Here is a 12,575-nt window from a genome sequence, read left to right as displayed (position 1 = left end):
ATTGGTCCGAGCACCACGAGTTGACCTTATTAAAGACAACAGAAACAGGTGATGCACAAGGTTTTAAATGATCTGAACACTAATGGAGAACAGATTTAACAGAGGTTGGGGAAAAAAGTGTAGAAGAAGTGTTTTAGACATGTTTAATTTGCGCACAGAAACTGGTACTAAGACGAACACAAAAAACATGAAAATGATTTTTTTAGCCGCTATGGCTGGAAAAAATACTGGGAATACTTTCTGCATCTTCTTTCCTTCCTTCCTGTGTGTGTGTGTGTGTGTGTGTGTGTGTGTGTGTGTGTGTGTGTGTGTGTGTGTTATGGCTGGTGTTAACAAGTGTTGCAAGACATGTGTCATAAATACATGGCAGCTGCTGGTTACACATACGATAATACACCACGGCGGTTACGGTCATGCACTGCTAGACTGGAACTGTGTGTGTGTCTACGTGTGTGTGTGTGTGTGTGTGTGTGTGTGTAAGCTACCCCCCAGTCAGCGGGGGGTGAGCTTTGAATCATGGGGGCAGATGGACTCCAGTTTAATTGAGAAAGTGCTGGGCTCTGCAGGAGGGCAACGGGAATGTGCATAGTTAAACTCTACTTCTCATTTGTCCTCACGAAATGCTGATGCAAGGGCAGAGGCAGCGAGAAAACCGTAAGACAGAGAGAGAAAGAGAGAGGGGGGGGGGGAGAGAGGGAGAGTAGGAGGAGCAGGGAGGAGGGAGGAGGAAGAAAGAGTTGGACTGTATAATAGATTACCCTATTACTTCTACTGCCCTTCGGAATTACCCCTATCCTAGGCAGCCTGTCACACATCCAAGAGCGCTCCCAAGCTACAGATTCATGCTCGGCTGCACACAGAGGATGGAGAGTGGCCCTCGGAGGCGAAGAGAAGGATGGCGAAGTCACCGGCTGAACCAGACAAAACTGCACCAGGCGCGGGGCGAGGACACACAGCGCGCCTCAGCAATGTATCATCAGAGAAGAAGCATCCTGTTGCTGCTGCAATATTACTGCTTAAATGTGTGCAAAATTGACTCGGAGTTCATCTAATAATAAAATTAAATTAAATTAAAAAAAAAAAAAAGCTCCTTGCGCTGTTATGCACCAAGCACCAGTGTGACACAGTGCCAAAAACAAAATTCATTGCGCTTCATAAAAAAAATTAAAAAAAAAATACACATTTGGAGGGCGCTGAGGCGTGGGTGACATCTGGTGGTTCGTTTTACAACTGCATGCTGGCTGCAGCTCAGCAACTAGCAGCAGTTTTTTTTTTCTTTTTTTTTTTTTCCTTCGGAGTGAGGTGAAGGTGTTAATTAACGAGGAACAAAATGGAGCTAAATGAAACGAGAAGATGATGAGAGCCAATGCTATAAAGAGAGAGGCTAATTAGGAAACAATGCAGGCAGATGAATAAAAAAAACACTGAGCAGGTTGTGGAATAAAGCCACGGCGCGGCTAACTGTGATAGTTAGAGAAGGAGGGTGAGGATCATGAAGACCATGAGGATAATAACGCGGTGCTAACGGTGCCACAAATCACTGTCTATGCGTGATCAAATTGTTGATCCAGATCGTGGTTGTAATTGCGCAGCGGCAGAGGTGGCCACGGCCCTGACCTGGCAGGACTACAGCTCATCCCTCTCTTTGCTAAATGCTGAATGCCGCCCCTGACTATGCAGCCATCAGGGCTGCTGTGCTGTGTGTTTTTAATTACTCTGCTGATTGGATTAGGCCCTCTCCTACGCTGACACGTCCCCTCCACTTAATAGGGTGTTATCGACAAAAGGAGCACACACATCCACTTGCTGTGACGTCTGATTTGTCAGAGTGGCCTTTTTTTTTGTCTTGAATGGAGTTCAGTAGATGAAGTTCTCTTCTAATAGACAGCTACATCCTGCCTCAGGCAGCCACAGAGCAGCTGGACAAAGGTAGACTGTAATCCAATAAAATGGTGTGGCGTGAAATCTTACAAGAGCACTCCACCAATTTAGCTCTGCACTTAAATAACACTGTCAGGCAATAGAAAGAGTGACAGAACCAGATAGTCTGTAGTCTTTTTCAAAAAAGACCATTTGAGTTGAATGCAATGCAACTCAACTCGGTCAGAGATTGTAGATGTAACCTCAAGCTTACTTGCCAACATTGAGACCTCAAATGGATGATGTGAAGTCTGGAGGTCTTCCCCCAGAAAAACTCGTTAGCAGCAACTGTGTTTCCTGCTTTTTGGTGACATGCAGAAAATTAAAATACCTGCAACTGCATTTATGCTTAAAAATTTCTCAGGAACAAATAATTTGCCCCTCTGGCATTTATTCTTTAGTTTTTGTTTGCCCCTTAGAGAGGTTGTGTATGCCACTGCCCTCTCACTGGTGACTGACATCAGTGCAATGGGAGACAAGTTGCAAGTTGTTATCCTAATTTTGAAGGACACTGCATGGAGGCATTCACTGTGTGTGCATCCTTCAAGGAAGAAACTATAGCTTCAGATTCAAAAGTTGTTTGGTTTTCTCAACATGGCACAGACCCTCTCAACAGAATCCTGTTTTCTGAACTACCAAAAAGAATTTGAAATTGGTTATCCAAGTTACGACAAAAAAAACTAAAATAATCTAGGCTGCATTTTCATGCAAATAACTGAAACTTGGATTTAATGCGTGTGGGGCCCAAATATAAAAACTGCTGCCAATTTCCTCACCAAGACTTGGCAAGAAAGCAGCTATGCATATTTCATAAAATGTCCAACTATTCCTTTAACATTTAATGTGACCTTTGTCCTGTAAAACACAGAAAAATTACATACTGCTGGTTGTGTCCTCATGGGACCTCTCTATCTCTTGACCGTTGCATCCCTACAGATCAGACTGAAGCAATTAATATCGTGACCAGAAGATGAACTGTCACTCACTAAAGATTCAGGGCATGAGGCAGATTTACCATTTACCAGCCACAGCAATTAGTGGACTCAAAATATCCCGGTTTAATTTCACTTTCTTAGCAGCCATAGGATGATTTGCAATGGAGAAGACTAATTGAAGACACACTGGCTACCGGCCACAGGGGAAAGACAAATTGACATACTTAGCTGCCTGCTACAGCAGTCAGGATTTACAAGCCCTTGGCTGGAGGCTTGAATTAATTTGAAGCCTTGCAGATGTTCATATATCCTTTCAGCATCCTGTTATTAAAAGGACAACATCATTCAGGAGGATTCGTCGTCACCACAGCTGAGTGAACTGAGTCTATTTCAGCAAAGTATTAGGATCCAGTTCTCAGCCAGGCTTTGAGATATCAATGAGATACCATCGATATTTGCCAGATACTACCCACCAGGGTTTGTTGTTGACAGTAACGCACTGAGGCACAGACAGTTGAGAGCTCCCTGTCTACAGAGTGTATCAAAACACACAAAAAAAAATCCAGACAGCAGCATCTGGCTAAGTCTCAGAGAAGAACCGAGTAGTTTTATAATTAATCTATTTTCACATCTGGAGGGACGTCTGAGGAAGTAACAATGCCTTCAGACCAACATGTTTGTGCTGTCCCACCTGCGCACAGTCACGACCCTCCTTGTCCCTCCATCTCTCTTTAAATACATGTTGTCTTCAGATTAGATAATGCTTTTCTTTATCCTGCTACTATCCGGATGCGCTCCGCCCACCCTTTTGCTCCTTAGGTCTTTCCATTTGGAGGGAGCTCTATTATCTGTCGACCCATCTGTCACGAGGATTTAGATAACTAAAGGATGCTGAATGTCATTGTAGCGACTTTAATGCTTAATACTCCGCCTCGCTCTGTGCATATTGTTCCGTTAAGGGGTGACATATTTGATATTTCATAATCTATGAGATAAGTATGAGATCTCCGTCTCACTTGATTAATCTGCAATACTAATCTGCTGAATTGATTTCAAAGCACCGTTATTCTCTTTTGAAGATTAGATTTATTCATTAAAAAAAAAAAAGTTTTTACAGCCAACTTGGAACTCTCCCATGACGGTAATGGCACAGATTGATAAAATAACAAAATGAAAAGTGATATAATAGCATTTCTAATGCGACTATAAGAATAGTTTAAGGCTGATTTTTGACACCAGGGCACACATGTAAGCAGATATTCCTCCCTCCCCAACACACACACACACATAGCGAGAAGGAAATCCGCCAATCCTGGCAAAAAAACAAAACAAAAAAAAACCAGATGACTCATTCTTTGCATTTGCTCCATGCAACATCTGCAGCATAGAGTCTTTGTGTTTATTAAGCCCCTCCAGCTTTAAGGAAGATGTACGAATAATGGACAACCGGAAAGCAGGAAACACGGACAAACAAGGGAATAAATGCCTGAGAATGTAATGGATATCAACGGGTATTTATCTATTATGTCGTCATACACAGGATAAGTTCGTAACATCTGCTTGAATCGATGGGAGGGGCTCTGGGATGCTGAGGCTGCTGATGGATTGCTGGAAAGTTTGATACACGCAGAGCAAAGGACATGTGGAATATCTCGATCTGATCACGCTGGAGCTCATTGCTGTTGTAGTTTGATTCGTTTTTACTGTTTTACTTTGCATGTCTTCTCAATGAAACAGAGCGCAAGCGGAGTCCAATTTGCAGTAGGATTTTATTTGGAGGATCTCTGCATGGTTCAGGCAGATGTGACCTTCAGGGCCATAAGAAGATTGAATACTAAAATACTTGGGGGAAATTACCAGATAAAGTAGTCGTCACAAGAGTTAAGGCTTTTTTCTTCCTCGTAGATAGGAAAACCTGGCTTAAAAGGTAAGAATAAAAAAGCTGCGTGAGAAAAGACTTTAAAATTCCAGCTTACGAAGTTTGTGACTATATTTTGATTACAGCACATTGAGACGAACATTTGTTATTGGGCTGAATTATTGTAGAGACTACTTTGTTGTTCTTTACATTTTACATTAATTTGCTAATTGACAGATAAATATAAAACAATAAATTAAAGATGAGATTGAACGAGATGAGAAGACTTCTTGAAATCTTCTCTGGTGACTGATCTAGTGAACTTTCCTGTAATTTCACGATGCTTGTCTGACATTGTCTTCTGTCTCCCTTGCGTTTTCTGTACAAACCTCTTGAAAAGATCCGGTGAATCACCTACTATAAAGCCTCTCACCATGGATCACTCCCCCTCTATGAATCTGTCAGTGGTGGATGGAGACGAGGTGGAGGACCAGCGACCCCTCCTTCCGCCGAGGACAATCCCTCAGCCTCAAGCCTGCTCCCCACATTGTGGGATACACCAAAACATCCAAACATCAGCCGATCAGACTGTGTGGATAGACAGGACCCAGGCCATGGCCACCACACCTTTGTACAATGGGCACCTTTATGTCACCCCTTCACCTCACTCCAAAAGGAGGGGAGACAAAGGCAAAGAGAAGAAATGTGAGAAAAGGTCAGGGGGGAGTAGACAAAACCAAGCACAAAGGGAGCGTAACCACCAGTGCAAAGCCAGAAATGCAGGCGCTCACAGACTCCAGGAGAAAGTCACCTCTTTCACTGACGTCCCCATTTCTTCCTGCAGTTCCCCCTTTAAGAGCCCCTGCAGGTCACACTTGGACATCAAGGATGTCGAGGGCAGAGGGCGGCGCAAGTCAGGGAACGTCTCTTTGGAGATGCATGAACACCAGAGTCTCCCTGAGATCATCATCACCAGCAAAGATGATGACCTTCAGCCACATAATGAGGCGCCACAGTATCGCCAGGACCTGTCTGAGGCCAAAGGCATGCTGCCCGGAGCCGGGCATCCAAGTCTGAGCCATTCTTCAGGTCCCCTGCCCAACCCAAAAGATAAAGACGATGACAAGGACGACACATACTGGAAGACACACAACATCGGCTGGCGGCTGGTCCACAGGAGGGCTCTGTTTTTGAGGAGGCAGAGGCTGAATGACTGTGCCCTGGCTGTTGGGATATTTGGGGTGGTGATGATGGTGATGGAGACAGAACTCTCCTGGAGCGTCTACAGCAAGGTCAGAAAGAGAGAAATCCTTGGACAGACGTTAACATGATTACTGGCTGTAAAAGTTTGGCAACAGTTTAAAAAAGGAGTTTTAAAGAAATCAAGCTACACAAACCCAGCTATTATCTTTTCTGAAAAGAGACACTCACTCGTTGGTCAAAATCTGATTTTGAGTATCAATATTGCACACCTTTCACTTAATTTATCATTTTATTTCATATTCAGAGAATCTCTCAGTAAAAAGTTCATTCCTGTCCTTGTCCTCCATACATTTATCCACAATTATAATCTTTATTACTGGGCTGTATATGAAAATCTGTTGAGTGTAAGTATTTAAGAATTGATCTCCCAGCAGCTGCAGGGAAATGCACAGTCTGCCCCTAAGATCACATTCATTCTATCAATGGATTATCTAAATGTACGTAAGATTAGAAGGTTAATCAGGATCACTGGCTGCCATTTGATAGATTGAGCTTTGTAATGACACACAGTCATCAGCTGACAATGATGTAATGTTTGTGTGTGTGTGTGTGTGTGTGTGTGTGTGTGTGTGTGTGTGTGTTTCACAGAGCTCCATCTACTCCCTCGCACTCAAGTCCGTGATCAGTTTCTCTACGATCATCCTGCTGGGCCTCATCATAGCATACCACTGCTGTGAGGTCCAGGTAACTAATCTCTTCATGATAACAAGATCAGGGATTTTTTTGGGCTCTCCTCCACGTAAATTGATTATCATGTCATATCCTTATTAGCAATTAACCTTAGCCAGAAGCAATTAAAAAAAGTTTTCTTGGACAGTGAATGTAAATGAATTTCAAGGATCTTCCTCACACAGTGATTCCCCATCATAAAATGGAGCAAAGTCATCTTATGATCACTCATAAAAAGTTACTGCAGTGTTAGAAGTTCAACCAAAGAGTGATTTTTCCCTATAAAGCTGCTTCTAGTACAATACTTAATAAATGTACTTAGTCTTGCTCTATCGCTGTCTATAACCTCGCACACCTATAACACATTCTTGTTCATTTTCAGAACATGGCACCTACCGTGGAATATAAATATAAATATATATATATATATATATATATATATATATATATATATATATATATATATAGAGAGAGAGAGAGAGAGAGAGAGAGAGAGAGAGAGAGAGAGAGAGAGAGAGAGGAATATTTATGCTAATTTTGAGATGAAAATGAAAAGAAACAGAGTAGTGTAGCTATGAAGTATTCTTGTAGGCTTACCTGGAAGTTAGCATTGCCCTGGTTCAATTTGTGTTAATTGATCAATCTACATGTTGTAAAGTTAGAGTTTAAAAAGATTGTAACTGAAGTCTACCTGTAACGACATAATAGTGATCTTTTAATGCCACGTAAGTGATTTTTAATGAAATTGTGGGACGTTTCACAATGTTGATTGTGTCTTGGAACCAAACATGTAAATATATTAAGCCACAGACCTTATTTAAGGCATTTAACTGAAAACCAATTTAAAAAACTAATTGACTTTGAGACTAGAACCATTTGCGAAAAATGCTAGCGCATTTCCTGTAGAAATACTTCAAACTACATATATCTACATATCATATATAAATTATCATAGATGCTAAGAAATATTTGTAACACAGAAACATGCACATGAAACTTTAATTTCACTGCAGTATAACATCTTCTGTTTCAAAACATGGCGCCTACCTTACCCATAATGCAAGTCGACGGCCGACCGTTAGATCACACATTCGGCTCCTTAGAGCCAGCCGTTGTATGCTAGTAGCTGCTAGCTAGTAGCCTCAACAACTAGCTTAAAGTTGAAGTGGTAATCTAGTTAATTTCGCTCTTACTCGTACTCTTTTCTCTTTCTTTCTTTCTTTCTTTCTTTCTTTCTTAAACTTTTAAACTCTTAAGTCCTAACAGCTAATGACTCGTGATGTAATTGAGGCAGTTTTTGCAAAGCTCTTTTAAGGCCAACACCTTTCTTTCAAGTTAAAAAGATCTCATATGTAAAATCAACAGTGTACTCATTTACTATTCCTTAATCCTCAAGTTAGAGGCTAACTGTTGCTCTCAACACCCCTACTGTAGCTGTACGCTCACGACATCGGTGCCGAGGATTGGCGCATTGCCCTGACCACCGACCGTGTGGCCCTGGTCGCCCTGGAGCTGGCAACGGTGGCCATCCACCCCTATCCAGTGGGGCTGCTGGAGTACTTCCAGCAGACCTTCCGTCACACCAAAAGCCGCCTGTCGCTGTCGGAGACGGAGCTGGAGATCGTCCTGGCCCTGCCCATGTTCCTCAGGCTCTACCTGCTGGGCCGGGCCATGATGCTGCACAGCCGCCTCTTCACAGACACCGCGTCCCGGAGCATCGGAGCGCTCAATAAGGTGGGAGGTCAACTCCTCGGGCCGCCCCTCACAGTCTGGCTTTGGATAGTACTGTGATGAGATCGTGACACTTCGCACATGCTTTGCGTTGTCAATGTTGGTATGATTTTGAAAGCTTAGGCAGTGGGACAGCAGCCTTCATGGGTCTGTACTTGGGATTTGGTCTGGGCTTCCTCTATGGACATTTCATCATCTGTTTATGTCTCATGTCTAGGTGGGCCGAGAGGTCTGTAGAGGTGTGAATCTTGAGGTGTGACTATCACGGTTTCGCTGCCATGAATCCCTGTGCTTCCACATGCCGATTATGTCCCCTGCTCGTTCTCCTTCGCTTCTCTGCTTTGATAATATCCTCCAGGCTAATCCCCCTTCCCTCATGAATGCTATTTAAGAGTGGCAAAAATGACCTTTGTCTCCCCTCTGCGATGCCAAACCCACTATCCATGTATCAAGCCAGATTGAGAACAAGTTTTTTTTTTTATCCCTCATCTCCTCTGCATTAGATAATCATAATCTGACAGGTGCTATCCCAAATAGTCTGGCTAAGTGTGCCCCTGCCGTCATAAATGTGACGTAAATGCATCTCATGTTTGATCTCCAGATACACTTCAACACCCGGTTTGTGGGGAAAACACTGATGACCAGCTACCCAGGCACTGTGCTGATGATTTTCAGTGTCTCTCTCTGGATTGTGGCAGCGTGGGGCTTACATGTTTGTGAGAGGTATGTGATGATGAGAGACCAGCCTTTCTCTGAACACTTCAAAAAAAAAAAAAAAGTTCATTACTCTGTCCCCTTTAATCTGAATCCACACCAAAAGTTAATGGGGTCAGCTCTGGTCCATCTAAGTTTTTAAAACATCGGTTCAGTAGTTTTGGTGAGATCCTGCTCCCAACCAACCAACAAGCAAAAACATACATGAATGTAAACATAAGCCACATGAAAATATTGTGATGATCCAAAATGTCAGCTGAAACAATGTCAGGAAGAAACTGACCCTCTTCTTTCCCACAGACATCACAACTACAGAGATCTGAGTAGCAACTACATGGAGGCGTTGTGGATGGTGTCAGTCACCTTCTTGTCCATCGGTTACGGAGATGTGGTGCCTCACACCTACTGTGGCCGCAGCATCTGCCTCCTCACTGGAATAATGGTGGGACAGCGGCTCGACGCTTGACCTCCTGGTCGGATTAATTCAGATTCTGGCAGTTGACGTGTCTATTTGTGACTCTCGCAGGGGGCCGGCTGCACCGTCCTGGTGGTGGCGGTGGTCGCCAGGAAGCTGGAGCTGACCAGAGCAGAGAAACATGTCCACAACTTCATGATGGACTCCCACATCTCCAAGAGGGTGAATAGCAATATGTTCCTCAGCATGGCTTTTATTTTAGTTAATTTAGTAGGCTCAAAGTTAGAGCACATATTGATGTCTCGTTTTTTTTCATTGACCTGTTGTAAGATATTGACATTATTTTTTAGAAAAAGCCTAAAACAAAGTATTTTGTAGTTGAAAACAGCAACATTATATATTTTCTTCACTTGCTTTACGAAAAAACAAGTTTGAAAGTTAGGTACACAGTAAAATGGCTGTAGTACGCTGTGTTATCTGAATTATGTTGGTATTATTCAGCATGTGCAGTAAATAACAGCACTTTCAGGTTATTTGCATAGACATAAAATAACTCTGCCGGGTGATTTTCTCACATCTTTTCCCCAGATAAAAATTGCCGCAGCAAATGTGCTGAGAGAGACCTGGCTTATCTACAAACACACTAAGCTGTCAAGGGAAAGAGACCACACCAGAGTCCGCATGCATCAGAGGAAGCTGCTTCTGGCCATCCACCAGTAAGACACTTAACTCTTAATATAAAGATGGCTTGTCCTCATTTCCCTTGCTCCTCACCTTTCACTTTGTGAAAGTGTTTTCTAAAGGATTTGTGGTGTTGAATGATCCATCTCAACATTATCGCCTAACCTAACACCCAATTTCAACATGAATCAACTGCATTTTTGTATTAACAATCATTTTTTGCCCAATAATCTGACACGAAGACAAAATTAGGGGCATTTCTTGATGAGATTGAATGACCACCAGTTCACCACTTTACCTAGTGTGTAACAGATTGTTTAATGTCCTGACTTCTTGAGATTTTTAAAAGGGTTAAGGTAGACTGCATAACTTCTGAAAGAACAAGTAACACATTCCTTCAATTACAAAAGAAAAGCTGAACTCATAATAAAACACGCAGCTGCTCAGGTCGGCACACTCGCAAGGCCCAAAATCCATACTACATACCAGTTCTATACAGTGTGTGTATGTGTTTCTTGACAGTAAAATAATAATAATAGTAAAATAAAATTAATATGAATGTACTATAACCACTGTACTGGAACAGGAAATGATATGGCCTATCCCCATCTCTGATTAATTGTATTATTCTAAATATGCAAGGTTTTTAATCATACACCGAACATTATTAAATCACTAGCTACTAACAAAAGTGATTTCCTATGTAAACCACTGAGTTTTGTTTTGAGTGCATTTATTCATTCATTTTCCAGCTGTTAATCGTCCCTGCATGTCCTTTTTGCAATGCATTGTAGGAGAATAGCGTCAACAAGCGGCACACTCAAAATTTAAACGCTAGATCCATTGTTCCTGTAATTAAACAACAGCCTAGTACAATAGAGATCATTCAAAATTAGTGGGAAAATGTTATCAGTTTTTTCCAGAAATGTGCTGGTTATTCTCCACAATCAGCAAATTCCCTGCGAGCAGTTTTTTATGCCTCTGCGCTGGCAATGTCTGTGGCAGGAGGCATTATGTTTTCAGGTTTTGGGTTCTTGTGAGAGTGATTTCACAAGAACGCATTGAGGGTATTCCTTCAAATTTGAATGAATGATTTACATTTTTTTTTTTTTCTTTTTTTAGAATCAGATTTGGGACTTAGCGTTGGTCTGGCATGACCAGTAGTATATGGTGGTTAATGTTCACTCTACATTGCAGCATTCACCAGTGTTTCTTGTGGCTTATGCAGAGCAACAGTTGCATACTGTATGCTTACTACACCTCAGTGTCATCCTCAATACAAGAGAGATGATTGTAGATTGTTTGAAAATTGACATTTGAGAACCTAAATGCAAGTGTTTTCAGTTTCCCCAAAACCTCACTGTCAGCAGTTTTGCATTTGAACTATATCCAACCAAACACAATCTCTATAAAAACTATTTAATGTGTCGTGTTTTTTGGTAATGTGGAACAACTGGCCCTTTGAATTTCCCCTCACAACTTCATGTGTCTCCAGGCTGCGGCGAGTTAAGATGGAGAAGAGGATCCTCGCAGATCAAGGCAACACACTTGTAGACCTCTGCAAGGTGAGAGAGGCAAGTAAAGGCGTCATTTTAAACTTCCCATCCACTGACAACCTCAACAAGGTAGCATCTGATATGCCCTGATGCGTTTCCTTTTGCTCTCTCTTATCTGTGTGGGCCCACATGCACCGACGCGGACGTCAACACCATCCAGATGCAGAACCTGATGTATGACGTGCTGTCGGAGGTGCAGGGCTGCAGGGGGGAGCTGGACACACACATCCACAGCCTGGAGAAGCACGTGGAGGAGCTGCGGGAGGGCTTCAGGAGCCTGATGCCGCTCCTGTCCAACACCCTGTCCACGCAGAACTCCTCCATCCGCCACCTGCTCAGGGAGAGGGAGGTGAAGACGGAGGCTGCTAGTTCTAATGTGGACAGGTAGAGAGAGGCTGATGGAGCGGGGAAATAAAAGCTTCTCAAGTGCTATGGAAGGAGTTATTAGTCTATAACCCTAAAACAATCGTGTCAGGACTTTTCTCAGAGTCGGACAGATGGGTGTTAAGTTGAAGGCTGTACTAAAGTATGTAAAATTGTATTAAATATAAGTAGTAGGAATTCTGTGTAGCAGAAATACCAAAATGTAGAAAGAATATTTTTTCTGATGTTTTAGACCAACTGATGAAAGGAAAGTTAATTCAGTGATAATTGAAGTTGTTAGTCACAGCCCTTATCAATACGTTAACTGAACCAAAAAAATAGCCGGCTTTGGAGGGCTGTTAGCACTCCCATGTCATGAACTATCTTTACCTGTAAACACTTCACTTTTCTCATTATGTAGTACTTTGTAATAAAAATGATGGGACTACTGACTTTGTATTGAAGGTTTT

At 42.4% G+C, this 12,575-nt stretch overlaps 1 protein-coding gene across 2 annotated transcripts; it reads left to right on the top strand.

The window, feature by feature from the left end:
• Nucleotides 1-1,800: 1,800 nt before the first annotated feature.
• On the top strand, nt 1,801-12,562 carry LOC119016629 (small conductance calcium-activated potassium channel protein 1-like). Of its 2 annotated transcripts, none has more exons than XM_037092657.1 (10): nt 1,801-1,929; nt 5,114-6,005; nt 6,565-6,660; nt 8,080-8,379; nt 8,978-9,099; nt 9,391-9,532; nt 9,617-9,727; nt 10,094-10,221; nt 11,682-11,751; nt 11,903-12,562. In XM_037092657.1, exons 1-10 carry the CDS (start codon nt 1,865-1,867, stop codon nt 12,128-12,130), a joined length of 2,154 nt encoding a protein of 717 aa, XP_036948552.1. In that variant the 5' UTR covers nt 1,801-1,864; the 3' UTR covers nt 12,131-12,562. The 2 variants fall into 2 exon arrangements, with proteins under 2 accessions (XP_036948552.1, XP_036948551.1); XM_037092656.1 differs by having other exon boundaries at nt 1,803-1,929; nt 11,682-11,760.
• The last annotated feature ends 13 nt before the right edge of the window (nt 12,563-12,575 follow it).

Source organism: Acanthopagrus latus, chromosome 3, assembly GCF_904848185.1.
Source record: "Acanthopagrus latus isolate v.2019 chromosome 3, fAcaLat1.1, whole genome shotgun sequence".
NCBI classification, from domain to species: domain Eukaryota; kingdom Metazoa; phylum Chordata; class Actinopteri; order Spariformes; family Sparidae; genus Acanthopagrus; species Acanthopagrus latus.
Note: the sequence above shows the minus strand (reverse complement) of the source record. Positions and strands in the feature narration are given on the sequence as shown.